General features: G+C 36.9%; 1 protein-coding gene across 1 annotated transcript in view; it reads right to left on the bottom strand.

The window, feature by feature from the left end:
• Window positions 1-2,754: 2,754 nt before the first annotated feature.
• The window catches only part of AFF1 (ALF transcription elongation factor 1), a gene marked incomplete at its 5' end in the record, with an annotated part of 96,008 nt that continues 75,835 nt past the window's right edge, over window positions 2,755-22,927 (bottom strand). The window contains 8 exon segments of the mRNA XM_020988328.2: window positions 2,755-8,289; window positions 9,519-9,727; window positions 11,767-11,810; window positions 11,941-12,034; window positions 12,638-12,709; window positions 13,899-14,035; window positions 20,647-20,707; window positions 20,808-20,890. Of these exon segments, the coding sequence (XP_020843987.2) occupies window positions 8,168-8,289; window positions 9,519-9,727; window positions 11,767-11,810; window positions 11,941-12,034; window positions 12,638-12,709; window positions 13,899-14,035; window positions 20,647-20,707; window positions 20,808-20,890 (822 nt within the window).

The raw sequence follows: 22,927 nt of genomic DNA, 5'->3' as shown, positions 1-22,927 counted from the left end.
TTCTTTTCCATTTATGATGAAGCTCAGATTTGCAGGGTAGACAGTGGGCTTCATCCCAAGCTCCTTTGCTCTTCAGAAGCATTCCATTACTTCATATTTGAAGGTCTTTCTCCTGGTTACTTGTAGTTTGTTATTTCTGAACTGAATCACAAAGTTAACAACATTGGATTTTTTAATTTATTTTGTGGAGCCGATCCATTCATTCTTTCAATTAGTATTTCATTTTATACTTTCAGAAGTTCTCAGCAGTTTTCCCTGTATTATTTTTTGCATTATGTTGTTCAGATTTTTTGACTTGTCATGTTCTGGGAGACTGATAACTCTTAGGTAGTACACATCCGGTCTTTGAGATCAATATTTTGCTCAAATAGGAAGCATCTTTTAATGTTATTGGGTTTTTGTTTGTTTGACCTCTGCTGACTGTCATCCTCTCTTTAGTATATTTGCAGTACCTATCAACTGTCTTCTCTTTGTTTCTTGTTGAGCTTGGCATTGAGTATTCAAGTTTTTCTATTGTACCAATTGTTTCTGCTGTGCAGGCCATAAATTCTGCTGTCATGACTCTCATTTCTCTTTTAAAACACTCAGGAACTGTGTGTTCCAAGTTCTTGAATTCTATAGGGTCCTCTATCTCATCAACTGTTAGTCATTTTTCTTTGCCTTGAAGCATTTACTCACAGATGCCTGAACTCATTTACTGGACCTGGAGGCCATATTTCCTTCTGTGGTTAATGTTTACACTGTTGATTTATCTGCTTATATTCAAGTTCTTTGTTTTCCTCCTCCTGAGATCTTTGGTCTCTCCATTTTACTTCCCCTCCTCCCAATTTTTCCTTATTGCTCACTTTCGGTGCCAGTCTGATAGTGGTTTCCTTCAGGGCTGGATCCCATAGCAATTCAGCCTTCTTCCCCAGTGGGCCATGGTTCACTAGCCTAGATCTCTGTCCCAAGTGACTTTTTTTTCTTTTTCTGGAGGAGAGGGGACATAAAACTGACCCTAACTGGATGATGAACTCTTTCCCAGAAGCTTAGTGTAGCACATGCCTCCCAACCCTGCCCCACTCCAGGCACAAGGTCCCATCCCACTACCATGCAAGTGCTTTAGCAACCTGAGATGGCCTGTGAAGCTCTAGTGGGGGAAATGGTCATGGTGTGGGGTTGTGCTCTATTTCAAGCCCAGATATGTGTCCTGCGCCTTTCCCTCTGTGCTAAAAAATAAAATGGTGCTGGCTATTGAGGATTTGGCAAATTTCTGCGGTTTGGAACTAGAATCTCTACAACGCTTAGAAAGAGGGAGAGGGAACTGGAATTGTTGCAGACCTGTGGGTTGGGTCAGCTAGTAAAGCCTTGCTTCTAGGAGTGTATTGGGCTGTGGGTAAAGGCTTGTTAACGGATCTCAATGTAGGCATTAGTTCATGGAGTTTACCTTCTTTTGGGTTCCTGGTGTCTTAGATGATGGAGACACTCAAGTTGCTTTATCTGTGGCACATAATTTCTGTTCTGGAGAAATTTATGAGGTCATGAGGATCAGAGAAAACACCCAGTATTCCATCTCAATGGTCACATGACCCCCCCCATATTAATTTTCTATTTTTGCTTCATAATGGCTTTTCATGACATTTCCATTGTTGTGCTCACTAAGCATGTAGTTTTCCTGGCTCTGCTTACTTCACTTTGTATCAGTTCATGTTTTATACTTTTTTGTTCTCACATGCATTGCTACTTACAGCACAGTAACATTCAGTTATATTGATGTGACAAAATTGAGTCATTCTGTCAGCAATGATAACTTCTTTGGTACCACAAAAACAGCAGCTATCAATATTTTGGCATATATGAGGCAGATGTTTAGTGATGGAACTTCCAGGTCAAAGGGTATGCCTGATTCCAATTGCTTTGTACTAATTCACAGCTCCACCATCAATGCATTAGTGTTCCCATCTTTCTGCCACCTCTCTGACATTAACTATTGCAATTTTTTGTCATCTTTGTCCACAGGTTGGGGGTGTGAGGTGAAAGTGGTTTTGATATGCATTTCTCTTATCAGTGATTTGAAGTGTTCTTCCACATAGTTGTTACATTGCTATACATTTTTTTTAAAGGCAATCGGGGTTAAGTGACTTGCCCAGGATCATACAGCTACTAAGTGTCAAATGTTTGGTCTGAGGCCGGATTTGAACTCAGGTCCTCCCAACTTCTGGGCTGGTACTCTATCCACTGTACTACCTAGCTGCCCCTGCTGTACATCTTTTTTAAATTTTTATTTTTAGTTCCTGGAATGTTGCTATGCATCTTTGACATTAAGCCCTAGACAAAATACGTCAGTGGAGTACTGTCAGTCCACACTTTAAATTAACTCCCATACACAAACAACTTCTCAGTTATAGCATATTTCAAAGACAAATATTTCATTTTAAGTTGCTTTGACACACAACCCTTTTGTTCTCCCCTCCCACCCACCCCGACAATTTCCACTGTTCAAACAAACATTTGAATGATATGCCACTCTGCACTGGTCCTAAAATAACACGTAATAGTCAACTTCTGGGATCATACCTGAAGTCAAATTTAGCTTGGCAAAACTAACTTACTTGCCTGAGAGCTGCAAGCTCTAAGGGTCCATTCAGTCTCCAAATCATGATGGACCACTGCAGCGGGACTTTGATGAAGAGATAATAAAACACTGTACATGAAAAATACTACACATTCCTTCAGCAAGAAATATAAAGAAATAACACTACATGGACCAAAATATAATATTTTTTCTAAATATTTTATTTTATAACAATCCTCTTGTAAAAAGAAAAGAATTTAAAAATAACAAGTAAATTCAAAAATTTTGAAAACTGCAATTATGAGCAAAAGATCTATGGCATGCCATCTTTGGAATTATCTCCCACAAACTTTTTCTTCCATAAAAGAAAAACTAACACGTCCTCACAGTTCTGGTATGTCTCTTTGCAGGACAATATATGGCAGCTAAATCATATGAACAGAAGTTCTAGAAGGCAGTCTCATCACTAAAGAAAATAAAGTACATTTATTTCTGTTAATCATTTTTTTTTTGCACAACTTCCCCTTGAAATCACTACATAAATACAAAGTCTACATACAAAATCAGTACTGCTGAACAGGTTGCTGACACTTTATTTGACAATAAAGATGAAATGAAAATTTATATTATTTCAAGAGAGACCAGTGATTCCCCATTCATCAAATGGAAATTTATTTATTTAAAAATAAACCTCTTCAGATTATAATACCAAGATTTGATTTATTGCTAAGGTTACCAAAAAAGGCGCAAAAACATATATGATGTAATGATAATAAATAAAAAGGCAAACTTGCTTCAAAATACCCAAAATATGATCACATTCAAAAATTCTAAAAAATAAAGATAAAAAAATATGGATAATAGGTACTTAATTTGAGGGGGATGTGCAGTAATTTTTTTTTTAATTAATACATCTTGATGGCCTGGACAATTGGCAAAGTTAATACTGCCTGTGTTAATCACTTAAAAGCTAACTTTTAAGCAAAATAAATTTCACTTCTTTAGGTCAGCCACCATCTTGGCCTCATAATAAAAGGCCTGGGTCTAATGAATGTGGCTTAATTATTAGTTGTTTGCAATCTTACTTCCTTGTATAGACATTTCTCAATATAATTAATTTCCTGTTGACAGCTCATGATGGGGTGAGAGTTCCCTATGGAGATCAAAGAGAATACAGAAACCACCAATATTGCAAGAATACATTTTTAGAAAAGTGATAGGCAGTGTCTGTCATTTAGTTATAAAGAACTAAAGATATTGCCAGTGTACAAAATTAATGGATAAATAAACCAAAGAGAAAGTACTCCCAACACTGAGCTATGTGTTTATGGCTTGGTGACCCAAAATACCTTGGTGAAGCTTTTGGAGATGAACCACTGAATCTCCCAGTCCCATTCCACCCACCTCACCCCTCCAAAAAACAAATTAAAACACACAGTTGGGATCGAGGAGGAACCCTCTACTTAAGGAGGTAGTACATTAAAGAGAAGGGGGGGGGAAATTACTTGCAGGAAAAAGGACTTCCACTGAGAAAGAGCCTTCTACCACAATCTAAATTACAGTATAATTATTTTCAGATGATTTTATTTCCCAATGAGAAAATTAATGATTTAAAAAAAAGGAAACACCCATTTTTGCAAGCTCTAAGTATTGCTAATCTGAAGTGGAAGTATGACAGATAATAAGGCAAGCTTTGCCAATGGGGCCGTGTAGTGTCTAGAACAAGGAACAGTGAGGAGGAGAAAGGGGAAAAAGTGAAAACACAACATTAAGCTTTATACTTATTCTCCTTAACCTAAGATTTCAACTCATCACATTTATCATCACCTAGAGCTACAGAAATATGGGACTTACGGGAGAGAAAGGTCCAAAACAAACAAACTCTAAATAAATAATATACTATTTTAAAATTAAGTTTGGTCAATAAAGGCTCAATAAATATGTCCACTGAGTGGGGAAAATTATCAGAAAGAAAAAGACAAACACAGAAACAAAAACAAACCCTTATCAGAAAAACCCTTCATTATAATAATCAGGCCAATTTCATTGGACCCACTTTTTCCCTGATACATAGCCTTAGCTGTCAAAGATATAACCTTTCTTCACTCTTTAGGGGTGGGGAAAAGAGAAATAATCTGATTCATTCTTTTAAAAGTTTATATTTAATCATAATACTAAACCCCTATTGGTGAACAGGAAATCTATATACAATTGCTAAATACCCTAGAGCAGTGATGTCAAACTCAGAGAAACATCCCTGCTGGTCACCTACTGACCCAGAAAATCACAAATGAAGATTATCTATGTTGAATTAAATTTTTCTTTATTTTTGGTAAACTTCTCAATTACATTTTAATCAAGTTCAAGCTGTGAGTTTGACATTTTTGCCCTAGAGGATCTGGATGAGTGATGTTAAGATAGCATTCCCATGTCTATGAGAAAAACTGATTACATATTGGAGATTCCAAAGATAGGTAAAATTAAAGTCCTTCTCCTAAAATCAGACATTTTCAGGTTGACTGTTAAGGGAAAAAGGCAAACAAACAAGCCAGTGATTGCTAAAAGGTATCTGAATGCTAATTACTCAGTTCCCTTTGCTGTGTGCCCTCTCTCCTGCCTACTTCTAATACACACACACACACACACACACACACACCACACACACACACACACACACACACACACACTCTCTCTCTCTCTCTCTCTCTCTCTCTCTCTCTCTCTCTCTCTCTCTCTCTCTCTTTCCACCTCAGATTATCATCTTCTCAGTAGAACTGGGTATATGCTTTATAAAGTGGGTTTTATTGTTAAATAAATCATTGTTAAAATATCAAACTCATTCACATTTTAAATTATCTCCAGAAGGGCAGAAGAATTGAAGGCTCCTTTTCTAAGTAAAATATTCCTCCTCTTCCTACAGAAAGGAAAACAAAAAATAAAGACATCCCAGCAAAACTATAGTACCAAAGGAAAGATTTTATACTGTTGTTTCTTTTTTCTCTTGGAAAACTCTTAAATAAGTCTATCTCACCGTCAAGTGTGTACTGCTTGCTTCTTACGTGTATGAGAATTTCACATAATTGAAAGGTTTACTTGTATAAACTAGTATTTTAATTGTCTGCTTAAGTATAAATTTTGCCTTCGGGATTTGAAGCATACAATGAAAAAAGTGCATCTGATTTTTAAAATATCCTTTAAATTCCTATATACAACTGTAACAGCAAAAGACTTTGTGAATATTAATTAACAGGACTCAGCAGCCACTACATTTTATATAATAACATAAAAAGGGATCCACAAGTAATTCTCTTATAGGTGCAGCGTGTGTTGCAATAAGAACCTGAATCGTACAATGCTCACAACTGCGTCCATAGAACTACGCGAATTGATCAACCTTCCAAAAAACCACTGAATTTTCAACATAAAACACCCCCCGCCCCCCAAAAAGTGCAAGGCCACTGAAGAAGAAAGCAGCTCTTTCACCACCTGTGAAGTAGTCTAAAATGGACTTTAGTTCACAAAAGCTCACACACCCTGACCCGATGTGCACAGATCGGAACCTGTTATGAAGAACAGAACTGAACGTCCTCAAGCTGTATTTTTCTTCTCTCCTTCCTGGATAGAGAGCAGATATGGCTAAACGGTCCGATTTGGCCAGCCAGATATGCTGCTGTTCCTCACCCGAGCCCCCAGATGGGGAATACGTACAATGCTATAAACCTACAACCTGACAAACAGTCATTGCTTATTTAGCAATAGTCTTAATATTAATGACATTTTAAAAAGGATCATGGCTTGGCCTCAGAACTGATGCTGGGATAGTCTGACATGCTGTTCTGTTCTTTCCTCTGGACTTTCTGTTCTACAAACTTTTAACCAAAGAAAATATGAGAACAGAATAAGGGCAGTTTGAAGGGATTTATATTCACATACAAAAATTTGCCCGTTCTTCTTTATAACATCTGCAGCCTATACAACCCATTATCCAGGAAGTTTCTACTATCAGTCGGCAATTTTGGGGCTCATTAATTTAACATCAAATAAATCAAGTAGGAAATTTCAAATATTCATGTAATATATATGGGATGAGTCCAGGGCAAGTATGGGAGGGAAAATGTTTCTATTAGAAACAGGACAACAAGGAGAATTGGCTTTTAAATACATTAGAGTCAAAGTGGTATTTCAGTTGTCTGATTCACAGTAGGACACGGAAAAATCAGTTTGGAACAACAGACACGTTTCTTCAGCAATATGAGGCCTTTGCCCAAGTCCTTCCATTTGAAAGTTTTAGAAATTAACAAATGTGCATCATGAGGGCAAGGAATTTAGGAGGAAAGGCATTATTTTATATTAATGTAATCAAGTCTGGTTGACTCAAGAGTTATAGAGCCAAGATGGTGGGAAATTTGTTAACAAGCAAAAATCATCACTTCAGTACTTTTATATCCTCTTGGGCAGACAAGAAAAAGGAAAGGATTTGCCTCCCCAGCGACTTGAAATTAATTTCCTCTAGAAAGAACAGCTCAATAGGATCTAATCTTGAAAATAAAATAAAATAAAATTACCTTGTGACCAAAACAAAACAATGCCACTATAATTCAAAAATAGATTTCATTTTTCCTTGACAGAGTTTTGAGTTTCTGGGCATCTTAACAGTTTAATTCCTCGTATTTTGCCTCTAGTTGAAAAAAATACCAAAAACCCATAAGCTACCAAGCTTGGCCGAAATAATCGCTGGTTCCCTTTTCGCTAAGACAGGAAATGCAGAATACAGTTACTCTGATAAACAGTGGAGATATCAAGATATGCCTCCATAAACTCTTGTTTCTATTCCTTTTCTACAGCTCTTGACTCAGAATAACTCTTTCTATGGCTTTCCCTAAGTCACAGAGAAACCAAAGCAGTAATGCTGAAGAAGATAACTTGCAGTACAGAAGACCTAATCTCAACATGTGTGAACTCCTAAAATACTCAATTTCATCAAAGCCTTAATTCACAGGGTACACAGTGTGAAACCCTAGAATCCCTCACAACTTATGTTTCAAAGTATGGCAGTTAGGACAAATGCCCCTCTCTCCTCTTCAAAATTAAAGAAATAAATAAAATTTAAAAATAAAGAATGGGACATACAACATCCCAAACACCATACCAAAAATCATTGTTTAAAAAAAAAATCATGGAAAGAATTCTTCGTGTCACTAGTAGGAATGGGTTGTGGAAGATTTTGAGATGAGGTGTATCTACTTTCAAAGCTGGAATTGCTTCTTCTCAGCCTCATTTTCAAATTATACTTTTTATCTTGCTTGTTATAAAGCCAGAGAAATGTTTACAGACCACTGAGACACAACCAGCTTAAGGCTAGACATTGCACTTTTGTCTTTTGAGAAAGAAAATCACCAACTCTGCAACTCCTTCGTCTTTTCTCTCTTACAGACTCACACGGCCCTGCCCAAAGGATGTGGGCACAGTTTCAAGATTTGGAAGTGGGGCCAGATTCCCTGCTATCATGCTGTAGTTCATTCCATCTTGAGTTGGGGGTCCCAATGAAGCTGAGGGCCACTCTTTCTGAAGTTTCCAAAGTGCGACAAAGCATTGAGCCGTTCCGGCTGCTGGTTAGAGTGTTTTTGCCACCTGCCGCAGCTGCTGTAAGGCCTGTCTGGTGTAGAGAACCAGCTCGACCAGACTGCTGTTCAAGGCCAGGGCACAGACGCTTGCACTGAGCTCTGTAAAGAATTCTAGAAAGAAGGAAAGAAAAGGAAAAGGAGAAATGAAGTTAAGGGTCCAGCAATATTATGTGAAAGATAAAGGAAATCTAGGGGCAGCAAGGTGGTGCAGTGGAGAGGGCACCCACCCTAGAGTCAAGAGGACCTGAATTCAAATCTGGCCTCAGACACATAACACTTACTAGCTGTGTGACCCTGGGCAAGTCACTTAACCCTACTGCCTAGCCAAAAAAAAAAAAGTTAAAGGAATCTAAAACCATTACCACTGAGCTACTCAGGAAAGTACATGAACATTAACACAGGATAGGCTTTGAAACATAACATGACTCCAGCTACCCTCTGGTCTGTGAACATACTACCCACAGCCCACAAACTGGATTTAATCCTAGGCTGTGCTAAGGAAACCTTTGTTCCAAAGTTCTAAATCATGATCCTCAACATAGTGATGGTTTCTCCTCATCTTAAAAAAATACAAATATAGAATACAAACACAAATTCATATACATAATTTATTAAGAATGAAATGAATTGCAAACGAATGAAAGGTGACCAAAACTATCAAAGAGACATCAACAGAGCCTATGATTTGGTATATCTTCTCTCCCTCTCCCCCAAAGCCCCAGAGTGGTAACTAACCCTAATACACTCCACCTATCACCCTTCCCCCTGCCTCACCTGTGGACATATATTACAAGCCCATTATTTGGATTCAGCAGGCATGACAAAAGCCAGTAACTTTTCATCTCCCCGCCCCCCCCTTTTTTTTTGATGAGGCAATCAGGGTTAAGTGACTTGCCCAGAGTCACACAGCTAGTAAGTGTCAAGTATCTGAGGTCAAATTTGAACTCAGGTCCTCCTGACTCCAAGGCCGAAGCTCTATCCACTGAGCCACCTAGCTGCCCAGTAACTTTTCATCTTGGCCCCACCCTTGCTTTATCAATCTGATAAAGAAAGTACAAGGTAAGTAAAAAATGGCTCTCATTTTGGCTTTTTGTGAAGGGGCAGGCTATTCTAGTGTGCTCTCATTTTGCTGTGGAAGGCCTGGCCACAGAAATGAAGATGCCCTCTAAGCAACTTAACCAGAAAAAGAAGGGAGAACAAAAGAAGCTGAGATAAACATCTACACTGCCCCTTTTTTAACATGCTCCTCTTCCCTGTTTTGTGAAGCAAAACATTAACACACACACACACACACACACACACACACACACACACACACACTCTCTTTCTCTCCCTCTCACCTGTATTCTTCCTTGCTAGTGCATCAGCCTGTTCCCAAAGATCATACGCATTAAGGATATGGGACGTGATGGTGACGTAGGAAGAGGTCATATTTTGGATCACAACAGGGGTGCTGACAGTTGCGCTGATGCCACTTGACCCTGGCTGGAAAACTCCAGAGCTTGCAGGAGAAGGCATGGGGGACAGAGGTGACGGTGTGCTTATATTTCTGGCAGAAAAGAAAGGGAATCTTGTCATACATTTGGGTGATCACTGTATAAAGCCTTAGTAAAGCACCTCTAGATTTCCTGGTATTGAAGTAAACTGTGGCCAGAATAGTGAGTGGACAGAAGTAGAGCAAATACCATGTTATATCTTATATATTAAATATGTATATTTTTAGATCTAATATATTAAAAAATAATAAAACTGTCTTTGTTCCAAGGCGGGGGGGGGGAGAAACCTCTTACCTCCAAAACAACAAAAAAGATCATTTTCTTCCCTACAAAGAAGTAAGCTTCTGGGGGGAAGTGGATGTAAAGAAACATGGCGTGCAGGGGTATTCTGCACGACAATGGACATCTACCTCATGGGATAAAGTTCAAAATGGATAAGGTCTCTGGATGCAACATGGCTCAGTGGTTAGAAGGTCAGCCTCCTAGTCAGAGAGACAAGGTTTCAGGTTCAACCTCTGACACTGTATGCCTGCTTGTGTGACAAACAAGTCACTTCACCAATTCAGTGCCACAGACAACTCTCCAAGGCCAAGGTATAGAGCAGCTGTGGATCTGCAATTTTGAGTTCACAGATGGAACTACAGGACTAAACCCTGCAAAACTCTTTGTCCCTGGCTTTAGACTCAGTACTACTTTCTCCTAGGGCTTAAAAAAAAATCAGCTTCACAAATGTAAGGCAGAACAGGCTACCTTGGGAGTGGTGAGCTCTTTTATACTGGAGATATTCCTTGTCAGATATGTTGTAGAGATTTCTGGAAGGTCCACCTAATGGTGGATTAGGTAGCTGCTGATGGCAACTTTGAGTTTTGTTATTATGAGATCATTACCATCTTGAAACCTGGACATCTCTCTAGACCACAAGATTCTCAAGAATATATACTTTTAAGTAATTTCTCTCATATGATTTTAAGTAATTCATCTATTTTACTAGCAATTAGGGATAATGCCCCATAGAAGTGGGATTGGCCAAAAATGTTCAGAGCTGACCAGTTTCTTCATGAATATGCTTTATGATTCTATCTTATTTTCAAACTGAAGACAGGCTGTATATAATTTTCTTGGTATGAATTGGAAATAAAGCATTTTTATACTAATTTTAAAGTAGTAAAGCTGTCAAATGATCAGAAGCAGAATGATTACATAACATGACAAAGTTAACAAAACAACAGGGAAATTCATTTTGGTCTCGTAAAATTAAGTTTAATATTTCTAGAGACTTAAATGTAGGAAAATTCCCTTCCTTTCTTGATCAGTAGTTTCATTCTTAGGACAATCTGTAGTGGAAATGGGGAAAATTATTACTGAAAAGGTAAAGGTAGAGCTGGGAGTCAGAGCTAGGGTGTTGTCACAGATCAGTCCCTAATGAGCAGTCTTACCCATGGGTAAGACACTTAACATTTGAGTAAAAATTTCTTCATCAGGAATATAAAATGAAAGGAATTAACTATCTACATATATATTTTTGTGTGCATGTATGTATACAGACAGGTGTATGTATGTATGTATGTATGTATGTATCTGTGTGTGTGTATACACACACACACACACACACACAGATACAGATTATATATGATATGTAATCTATATTAATGACAGGTATAGACTATATGCAGACATAATCTATATCATAATCTAACATATATCTACATTAATATATAGATTAACCTATAATATATTATATAATCTACATATGGATTATATATCTGATATGTATGTAATATATAATTATATGTGGATATAATCCATATCAATCATCCATCTATCTCTTTCATTCCTTCCAACTCAGGAAGAATACACTGCATAGCATTTGAATTCTTCCTGATCATCTTGTAAGAAAATACAAATTTACTAAAAAAGAAAACAATGACAAAACAAAGTTCAAGGGACAGACAAGTATGAACAGAATCTAATAATTTTTTAATTAAAAAAATAAAAGTAAGGGCTAGATGCCTACACGCATGTGTGTAAAATGTGAGATTAAGTAGTAAATGTAAAGATCAATTTGAGAGATTTTAATGGGATTTGCAATTACCTTGAGGCACCTGAAGAAGCTGCCTGCGCCATTCTGAATGAACTCTGCAATAAAGAAAGGGAAGTTAGGTTTATGATTGTCAAGCATGATCACCAAATTCTATTAAATTTAGATTTCCAAGTACTGAGGGAAATGTCAAAAAGAGTGGGATAAAGATAGTAAGTTGTGATATACCTTAAAATGTTCATTAAGGGTCCGAGAATACTTTATTGCAGTGTCTTTCTTACAACGAAACATTGCCATGTAAAGAATGGACTGACAACGCATGCTACGTATAAAAAGAGAATACAGATGAGCTGACTAATGCAATTGAAAAATAGATCAAGGCTACAGAATGCAAGCTCAAGACACATGGTCACTTACAGAACAATATAACATTATGTATGTATAATTCTTTTGGTAAAGAAAATACTATAGAGAAACATAACTTAGGGAAGAAAATTCATGTGCATGTATTGTATCTGCTAGGGATATCACAAAAAGGAAAATTCATTTTAAGAAATAGCAAATATTTAAATATATATCTAATGAAATTTATATAAGTACAAAAGAAATACTCATTAAACGCATTACATACTATTAAAAGCAAAGTACGAACCTTTTGGCTAACAGTCAGTTCATGAACTTTGTCCATGTCCTAAAGCATTTTAATTTTTAAGCATTTAATTTAATTTAACCCTTTAAGGTTAATTCATTAGCCTAATACTGTTGTTTATAATATACTGTCTTTTAAAGAAAAAATTTTAAAGCTCTTAATTAAATTTTTGAAAAATTTTCTTTACCATTTAGTATATAAAAATTAAAGTTTAACAGGCCTTCAAATGATGCAAAAATGATCCTAAGCAACATATATAATGAAAAAGGTACATACCATAAAACAATGAAAATTTTCTCCTGTGTAGATGTTGAGGAATCTGGAAAGGATTTTAATGATAGTATGAATCTGTAAAGAAGCAGAAAAATATACCCAGTGAGTTAGGAAAGCCAAGCACAAATCTCATCATATTGGATTTTCCTGGAGGCAACACTGAAGGCAGGTTGAGAGAAAGGCAACAAAAACAACAATTAAGTATTGGCCCAGTTTTTGATGTAGTCAAAGTATACATCTCTCAATTTATGGCTCTGGGGAGAGGGAGGCAAGGGGAGGGAGAAGGAAAGGAAGGGAAGAGAAGAGAAGGAAAAGGAATAAGCATTTATCTAGCACCTACTTTGTGCCAGACATTGTGCCAACAACATTGTGATCATCACAACAACACTGCAAGGTGGGTGATGTTATGAGCAAACTAAGGCAAACAGGTTATGTGTCTTGCTGAGGATCACATAATAAGTATTTATTAGTAAGTGTATGAAACTAGGCATTTGAACTCAAGTCTTCCTGATTCCAAGTACAATGCTCTCTAGACACTACACAACCTTGATGCCTATGGGCCCCCGGGAGGAGAAATACCATGTAAACCAGGTGTCCCCCAAGCACTGTCATTTTGATATTTACATGTAAATATATAGCTTAACACTTTTTGTACAAGGCACAGATGTTTTGTGTTTCAAAAGTATCTAGACACTACTTTGATGAATAAAAAATACTTTAAAGTGTTATGGAAATTTTTTTGTCAGCATGTATATTTTAAATCATAACAATAGTATGGCTACTACAATATGGCAGTCCATGACATTTACTTACTTGGGAAAAAAAAGTCTATATACTCTTAGGTGCTTAATAAGTGTCGACTGACTGAAAAACTACTGGTTTAAGCCATTCAAAAAGCTGAATGAGGAGGCATTTCACTCTGACTATGACTGCCTGAGGTAATTCAACCCAATGCTTAAGAACTACTATGTTAAAGAATTTTCCTTCAGAAAAGCAAACAACAGATAATGAAGAAAGAGGACCAGAGAAGATAACTAGATTTGCTGAATTTATGATAAGAGGCAGGATTTCACAGAACAGTTGTCCAAACTCTCCATCACCTTTTACATAGTGATGGTATTTTCATTCCTTGAACACTTAAGTTCAGGGATTATATAAGAATTTTGAAGATACCAGAAAGTCACTTTCTGATAGAAAGTTCAAGTGTGATAAAGTAAACATAAGGGAGAGGAGAGGAAAGATGTGCCAGAATTACTATACTCACTTAATGAAATCCACAGTGTCTGAAAACATGGAGTAAACAGACTTGGATGTTGGACTTTCAGACTCTAATGCAATTCCACATTCAATAAAGGACAGGACAGCATCCAAATACTTAAATGCTTTTCCAACCTTGTCTGACTGTAGGGGGGAAAAAAAACACCGTCATTGTTAGGCTGAATACAGACTGACTTAATATTATATGAATCAAATTACCAACTGGACACTTTACACAACTTGATAAAATAATAACAAAACTTATTTGGAAAAACAAAAGATCTAGAATATCATAGGAAATGATGACAGAAGTAAGGATGAAGTTGGAAAAGCATGTGCAGACCTTCATGTTATAAAGTAACAGTCATCAAAACTAGGGCACAAAATGGAAATAGAAAAACTCCACTGGTCACCTCCTGAAAGAAACCCTAAAATGAAAACTCAGGAAAATCATAATCAAAACACTGAGCTTCCTGGTCATAGAAAAAAATGGTACAAGTAGCCATAAAGAAAAAATTCAAGTACTGAGGAGGCACAGTCAGTCACACTTAATTTAACAGCTTCTACTATAAAGAACTTAGAACTCAGAATATATCAGAAAGAAAAGGATAGGGGGCTTATGACCAAGAAACTTACCCAGCAAACTTGAGTATAATATAATATTACAGGGGTATAATGGAGATTTTTAATGAATCAGAGGACTTCCTTATGAAAAGAAGAGAGCTATGTAGAAACTTTGAAGTTCAGACACAGAAGGGAAGAAAAGCACAAAAAGGCAAACATGAGTGAACAATTCAAATATGTGGAGATGATACATGTCCCCTGAGAACGCTGTCATCATTAGAAGTCAAAAGAGAGTCCAATTAAACAAGGTCTGAGAGTGGTTCAGTTAAGTGTCACTGATTTTAAAAAAAGAAAGAAAAGAGGGATATACTGAGATGGAAGGGAAAGGAAATTTAGGGAAAATTATCACACATAAACAGGGTACAGAAGTAAATGTCCTTACAAATAAGGGTTTGAGGGAAGTGGCTGACACTTCAACCTCACTTTCATCTGAACTGGTCAAAAGAACATACATACATAGCTGGGTACAGACATACAATTCACTCAAAAGAAAAAAGGAAGGAAAGTGGGAGGTAAGATTAAGGGAGAGATCAATTCTAAGAAATCAAAGATGCATAAACATATTTATAACTTTTATTTAAGGTGATAAAGAATGGGAATCCAAGGGGTTGCCCACAGATTGAGAAATCACTGAACAGGTTATGATATATAAATATGACAGAATACTATTGTGCTAAATTCTTATCACTTTACTGACCAACCATAATTCCAGAGGACTAATGATGAAGCATGCCACACCTTCTGATAGACAGGTGAAGTAAGATTTAGAGTACAGAATAAGATCTTTTTTTTTTGGACATGACCTATGTGGAAATTTGTTTTGATTAATTATACATGTTTGTAATGGTTTTGTTTTCCTTATATTCTCAACTGAGGAAGGACTGGGGTGGGCAGGTGATAAGACAGGTTTTGGATGATTAAAACAAATAAGACATTTAAATTGAAAAAAAAATCAAGATTGAAAAATGGAAGAAAATCTAATTTTTGATCTAGTATCAAAAACAACCAACCTAAAATACAATTCAGAGAGAAATCCCTCATACACCTCTATTTTTCATATTTAAAAGTTTAAAAACCATAAGTTTAAAAAAAAAGCTAAGATCTTACTGAAGTAATCTCCAATTATCACATACCTTTAGAAATTATTGTGGTACTTAAGAACAGAATGGAAACATAAACTTCATTCAGAAAAGCCATCATGGCCACAAGAACTCAAAAGAAACTTTAATTAGTTATGCTCATATTAAATTCTGACCATACCAAGAGCTAAAAACAAAGAGCTTACACGAGGAGGAATACTTTCAAGATGATTTGGTCATATCGCGTAAATGTTGCCTGCTTCTTAATCATTAGGCTCTCCAAAAATCATGATTAAAAAAAAAAAGATTGGATGCTATATTTCAAGGAATCATAAATGAAAACTGCTGAGATCTGTTAGAACCAGAGGACAAAGTAAAGACAGAAAGAAATTATTAACCACCTCCTGAAGAAAAAAAAAAAGCCATGAGGAAAACCCCAAAGAAAATGAAAGTCAAGATCTAGGATTTTCACATTAAAGAAAAAATACTGCAAGAATCCAGAAAGAAGCAATTTCAGTACCAAGGAATTAGACCTAGAAGTTTCTACTTTAAGTAAGAGGAATGTCTAGAATGCAGTGTTCCAAAAAACAAGACGGGGGCTTATAATTCTGCAAAGTTGAGTAGCATTCTACAGAGGAAAAAATATCTTTAATAGAAGAGGATTTTTAAGCATTTCTAGTGAAAAGACCAGAAGTGAGTAAATTGATCTGAGCAACTGGAAGGGACTGTGAAATGATATAGCGCTAATGTTCTAACAGGTGAAAGGAAACAGGCGTCCCTTCAGAACTTTAATGTCTTCAAAGGTTGTTGAGGGGATTAAATAAGGAAAACAGAGGACCTAGGGATAAACTGGTTCTGTTCTGAGGGTTTTAAGTGAAGATAAAGGAGCAATTCAGTTTAGAAAGTATTAGTTTGAAAAATGATTTTAAAAATTTAGTTGAGAAAGTAGGAAAGAGAGGGTGAACTTCATAATTGAGGTGTGTGAGAGGAAGAGTAATATACAGAAATGGAAGAAGGTGGGAGCATCAGATGAACCTCACTATCAGAATTGGACAGAGGAGGGCTGAACACAGAAACACACAGATGCATTTGCACAACTAAACAAGGAAATGTATAAAAAAAGATCAAAATGCATTTCTGCATTAGCCACGTCCACAAAAATGTCTCATTCTGTATTTTGAATCTTTCACTTCTCTATCAGGAGGAGGTGGATAATATATTTCATCATTTGTCCTCTGGAATCACGTTTGGTCATTATGATGATCGGAGTTTCTAATTCTCTCAAATTTCTTTGTCTTTATGATATGGTAGTCATTATTATAAACCGTACCCTGGGTTTTGTTCCTCACTCTCATCAGCTCATACAGGTCTTCCCAGGTTTTTCTAAAAGCATCCTTTCATCATTTTTCTAGCACAACAGTATTCTATCATATTTATATACTATAACTCATTAAGAGTTTCCAGTTGATAACCACTGCCTGTCCCATTCTCTGCTGCTTCAAATTTTGAGTTTGTTTCACAGAGGACTACCCTTTTCTTTATTCTACCCTCCCTATAATCTTCCATCTCACTTTCCTCTTACCCTCCTATTTTCAAGTTGAATAAAATATCTTTCTGTACCCAACTGTTTTTGTGTGTGCATTCTTCTATCCTTTGACTAGTTCAGATAAGAGTGACCAGTCACTTCCCCAACACCCTTATTCTTATTTATATAAATGTCTACAGGGGCACCCTGCCTATGTGAGACAATTCTCCCTTACCTTCCTTCCTTTCTCATACCCCCAATACGTTATTCCTCTTCTGCTTGCCATCCATTCTTCTCTTAAAATCATCAAGACATGATGAGGACTCCTAGCCCTTGTCTAATTAGACTTCCTCTATGACCCCTAATAATTACAGGGCTCAGAAGGTTAATGTATCATCTCTCAATATTAGAATGTAAGCAATTTATTTCTTTTTAATGCAACACCAGTGTTTACTCATGTTGACCTTTTTATGTTTCTCTTAATTCCTGTGTTTGAACTTCAAAGTTTCTACACAGCTCAGGTCTACTCACCAGGAATGCTTGGAAATCCTCTATTTCATTAAAAATCCATTTTCCTCCCCCAAAAACAATATACTTAGTTCTGCTGGATAAATTATGCTTTGTCTATTTGCTCTGCCATCCATGATAAACCATACTGCAAGACCCAATCCTTTGGAGCGGAAGTTGCTAAATCATGTGTGATTTAGATTGTGACTTCTCAGTACTTGAATTTGTTCTTTCTGGCTCCTTGCAATATTTCTTCTTTGATCTGGAAGCTCTGAATTCCCTTTTGGGACTAAACACCTTGAAAAGTTCATCTAAATCATGGCCCCTCTAGCTTTTCTCTCTCAATTCTTTACAGTCTGGCTTCTGATCTCATCATTAAATTGAAACTTCTCTCACTAAATCTTCCAATGTTATCCCTTAAATGCCCAAATCTAATTTCCACCCCCATTTCTGATCCTTCTTAACCTCTCTGCAGCCTTTGACACTGTTGACCATTCTTTTCTCTGTGATACTCTCCTCTCCTGGTGTGTTTATAATATTGTAATGACCAGTCCATCTGAGTCTCCTTTTTTGGAATTTTATACAGTCACGCCTACTAAGTGTAGGTGTCCCCTAAGAGTCCTGGATGCTTTACTCTTCTCACACTATTTACTATATTTGGTAATCTTATCCTAGCACCCACAGATTTAATTATCATCTCTACAGAAACAATTCTCAGATCTATTTGTCTATCCGTAATCATTCTTCTGACTTTCTGTCTCAAATATCCAACTGACTAATGGTTATCTCAAACTTGATGTCCAGTTAAACTTAACCTCAACATGTCCACAACTGAATTTACTGTCTTTTCCCCAAAACCGTTTCTACTGCCCAACCTCCCTATAGCTGGCAAGGGTACCACCCAGTCAGTCACCCAGGCTCACGACCAGCCTTGGGGCTTCATTCTCTCTCAGCGCCCCTCCCATATCTAATCAATGGTCAGGTCTTGCTGTTTCTACCTATCTAACAACTCTTGTACTTCCTTCTTCCAACACTGAGCACCATGAAGCAGGTCTTCATCACCTCATATTTGAACTACTGAAATAACCTGCTGGTTGGTCTCTTCCACTCCCAGCCATCCATTCTCTACTCAGCTTTCAAATTGCTCTTCCTAAACCACAGGGCTGACCATATCATCCCCTTATTCAAAAAACTAATAGCTCTCCATTGCCTCCAGGATCAAATACAAAAATCCTGTGTTTTGTATTTAAAGTCCTAAGTGGCACAGTGGATGGATCGCTGCTGGGCCCAGCGTCAGGAAGACTCATCTTCCGGAGTTAAAATCTGGCCTCAGACACTTACTAGCTTTGTGACCCTGGGCAAGTCACAACCCAATGTCTGCCTCAGTTTCCTCACTTGTAAAAGGAGCCAGAGAAGGAAATGGCAAACCACTCCAGCATCTTAGCCAAGAAAACCCAAATGCTGTCATGAAAAGTTGGACATAACTGAAAAATGACTGAATGAAAAAAATGAAAGTCTGGCCCACTCTTACTATTCTAGTCACCTTATTCATGCCTCATTGCCCTTTCTGTATAATGCAGCGACACTGGTCTTTTTGCACACCCTCTTGACTCCATGCTGATTCACTGGCTAACCACCACAGCTGAAATTTTCTTTTTCCTCATCTTGGCCTCTTGGCTTCTTTAAGACTCATCTCAAATTCTACCTTTTGCAAGTCTTTTCCTGATACCCCTTAATGCTAATGCCTTCTGTCTGTTGATTATTTCCAATTTGTCCTTATTTGTAGATAGTTGTTTGTATGTAGTCTCACCCATTAGCTTATGAGCTACATGAAAGAAAGCTAGGACCTTTTTGGGGGGTAGGAGAGACCTTTTTTTTTTAACTCCCCAGGTGCTTAATAAACGTTTGTTATCTTGATGCTTAGAAATTCTAGCATGATCAGAATCACTCCTGAATGAAAAGTACTTTAGGAAACTAACTCTAATTTTTAGGGTGGGCATGACCTGGGGGGCTAAATCCACAGTGGATGAGAAAGAAAAATTTCCTTGACTATCAGACCATTTCACATACATAGTAAACAACTGATACTTGTTTAAGTGAATTGGTCCCATACTCAGATTTACCCTGGCTTTTTCAGATTGGAGTTGGCTTAGAGCCAGTCCAGAACCTTTGCTTGCATAGTAATTTAGATTTGTACCCAGATGATCCTTCTAGACATTTGAATTGAGAAACATAATTAATTATTTAATAAAAAATTATTAGGGAGTTCCCTGACCTTTCCCAAAAATTTACCCCACCTAGACCATCTTATCTAAGTGGAGGTGTTGTGCCTCACTTAACTAGAAACCCTTACAAAATAATTTAATCTAAGGTGAATTCTAGCCTGTTGTGTTCCAGTCAGGCAGTGGAACTGGGAGTGCAGGGGGGGGAGGGGGAAGAAGATTCTTTGCCAAGACTGCCTGAGACTGGGGGTGATTTGGAAATAAATGACATGATCAAAGTCACTGTCTCCCCAACCCCTCATTGGAACAGGTCCACCTCTCATTATAATATTCATTCTCTCTTATTACATGTTAACCAGAATTGATTGCTACCCTCAGGTATAACCACTCTTCCAAGGGCATATAAACACTAATGGGTTCCATGAGGGGTCTTTGGCATTCTAGAGTGTCATTGACCCCTTTTATTAATGATATGCTAGCATGAGATTAATTACCCAGAAACCATGTCTCTCAAAGTTTTTATACGTCACAAAATAATGAAATTTTGGAGTTGTAGATATGGGATAAAGAAAAAAAAATATGTGCACATGTAAAAAAAAATCAAGGACGTAAAATTTGTCAGTAATTTTGTTCTAAAAATTTGTACTTTCTACAAATGCCCAGGTAAATCTAGAGTAAACAGAGTCTAAAGAAATGTATTCCATTATAATCTTCACTAGCACGTGGGCTAAAAAATGACTAATGCCTTTAGAATAGAAAAAAAAGGCCAGAAGAAAAGAGCAAGAGAAGAACACGCACCATTGACTCTGCCTTATGCTTCAACTTTTTGGCTTCCTTCAGGTGAAAATCAGCAACTTGTCTGACAAGGAAAGAAAAAACAAATGAGTCCACAGAAATGTACAGCATTGAGGTAAATTTTGAGACTGACTTGAAAAATCCCAAACAACTCAAATTCTTACTTTTCAAACTTGACTTGATGCTTTGTGAGTTTGGAGTTACCATTTGGCAAAGAAGGCACAGGAAAAAGATCACCTGGAGATGCCTAGAAAAATAATAATGCAGATTAGAATTCAATATTTCAAGTTGAAGAGTTCTAAAATCAATCTTAAGAACTGAAAAATTTAAAAAGGTGGAATTAAGCACAAAATTAAGTGGCTAAATCCAAGCACTGATTTTTCTGATCACTAAAAATTCGTAGGCTATTGATTCTTTATGCTTCTGTCTGCCCAAAAGACATGACATCCAATTTATCAGCATAGCTACCACTAAAATCTTCTAGTCAGTTATATTTTAAGGGGAAAATCTTAGTTTCCTCATTGGGGGAGAGGGGGAATAATGCCTATGATTTCATTAGTACAGGGAATTCTGGGTGAGGAAACTCTCTTTACCAACGTAGATTGGTACCTGCTTTACAATTTAGTTTTGCAGAAATGCTGTCCGGGACACTAAGGGGCAAAATTTGAATCAAAGATTCCCCGACAGCAAGGTCGATTCTCTATCCACTAAAGCACACTGCCTTTCAATTCTCGTTAAAAATCAAGTATATGGGATGATACAGAAAACTTTTCTTGGATAGAAGGAAAGGGTGGCCCAGATAACAACTGGTAGGACTTTAGAGGCAAGGTAGCTGACAGGCTTTCAAATTTTTCTTGAGCCTTTGGGATGGTAGGAAGGTACAGTTTTGCAAAGGACAGAGGGACTGGGTACAAAAATCAAAAAGGGCTCGACCTTGACAGTGACATCAAGCAACTACCACAGATGTGGTAGGGAGTTGAGGTAGCTACATAGTAGAGATTGTTAAGACTTGGGGGAAGAAGGCTTGGGTAAAATCCTGCCTCAGACACTTACTCATCTGTAAAAGGGAGCTAATAATAGCATTTATTTCAAAAGGTTGTTGTGAGGTGACTTACTGATATAAGACCCTTAACACTAATACTTTTAGGGGATTTGTACACTATAGATGATCAGCTCCTACAGAGCAGTTAAAAAACTAACTCCCACTAAAGTAGGGATTCTTTACCTTTTTTGTGTCTTGGGCCCCTTTGGTGAAGCCTTTGAACATTTCTCAAAATAATGTTTTTAAACAGCTTTTTCATAAAATTCAGAAAAAACATAGGATTACAAAGAAAACCCACTATGTCTAAATATATTAGCTTAGTGCTATAAATTTGATAACTATATTCAATTATCAAAAAAATTTTTTAAGTTCATGGATAAGAGGTTAAGAACCTACTAGAAGTAAGTAATTGGCCATCTGGGAATGCTTGGAAGAGACAAATGATCAAAAGATTCAAAGGGAGGATGAGAAAGGATAAGCAAAAAAGAAAACAGCAAGAGGTCTTCTGACCTACAATCACAAAACACTGGCCCCTGAATTCTGCTGCTTCCATTGAGAATGAACATTCATGGGAAAAAATTCTGGAGCAGTTCTTCTATTTATTTTTTTTTGGGGGTGAGGCAATTGGGGTTAAGTGGCTTATCCAGAGTCACACAGCTAATATTATGTGTCTGAGGCTGGATTTGAACTCAGGTCCTCCTGATTCCAGGGCTAGTACTCTATCCACTGAGCCACTTAGCTGTCCTGTGAAGCAGTTCTTAACATAGGGTCTATTAACCTATGGAACTGACACTGTTGTCAAAGGCACCATAGCTTGACAATGAAAAATTGTCTATGTTAAATAGATAGTCATGTCACAAATGCTAACTTTTAAAGCAGCTGATAAATACATTCCCTTCTCAGAGCTAGGCAAATCAAACAGAAAAATGAAAAATAAAAAGGAAAATACAGAGTCGAATAAATTATTTGAAAAATTAGATATGACTAACTTAAGGTGATTTTTCAAAGGGACTGTTCAAGAATACTTTTCCCAGCATTCCATGGATCCTTTATAAAAATTGCCCAATAGAGGAATTGTCTTTTACAGAGTATAAGGAAAAAAAATCATAATGAATACAAGAACCAGGAGTATATGATACAGACCTAAGTGAAAACTCGTTAATGACACCCTGAAGAATGAGTGGATGAAAAAACAAATCATAGAAACAATAAATGTCAAAGATAATAATAATGAAAATGTTA

The sequence above is a fragment of the Phascolarctos cinereus genome, unplaced genomic scaffold (genome assembly GCF_003287225.1).
Source record: "Phascolarctos cinereus isolate Bilbo 61053 unplaced genomic scaffold, phaCin_HiC Scaffold_9;HRSCAF=440, whole genome shotgun sequence".
In the NCBI taxonomy this organism is placed as follows: Eukaryota; Metazoa; Chordata; class Mammalia; order Diprotodontia; family Phascolarctidae; genus Phascolarctos; species Phascolarctos cinereus.
This window is presented reverse-complemented; position numbering and strand designations above follow the sequence as displayed.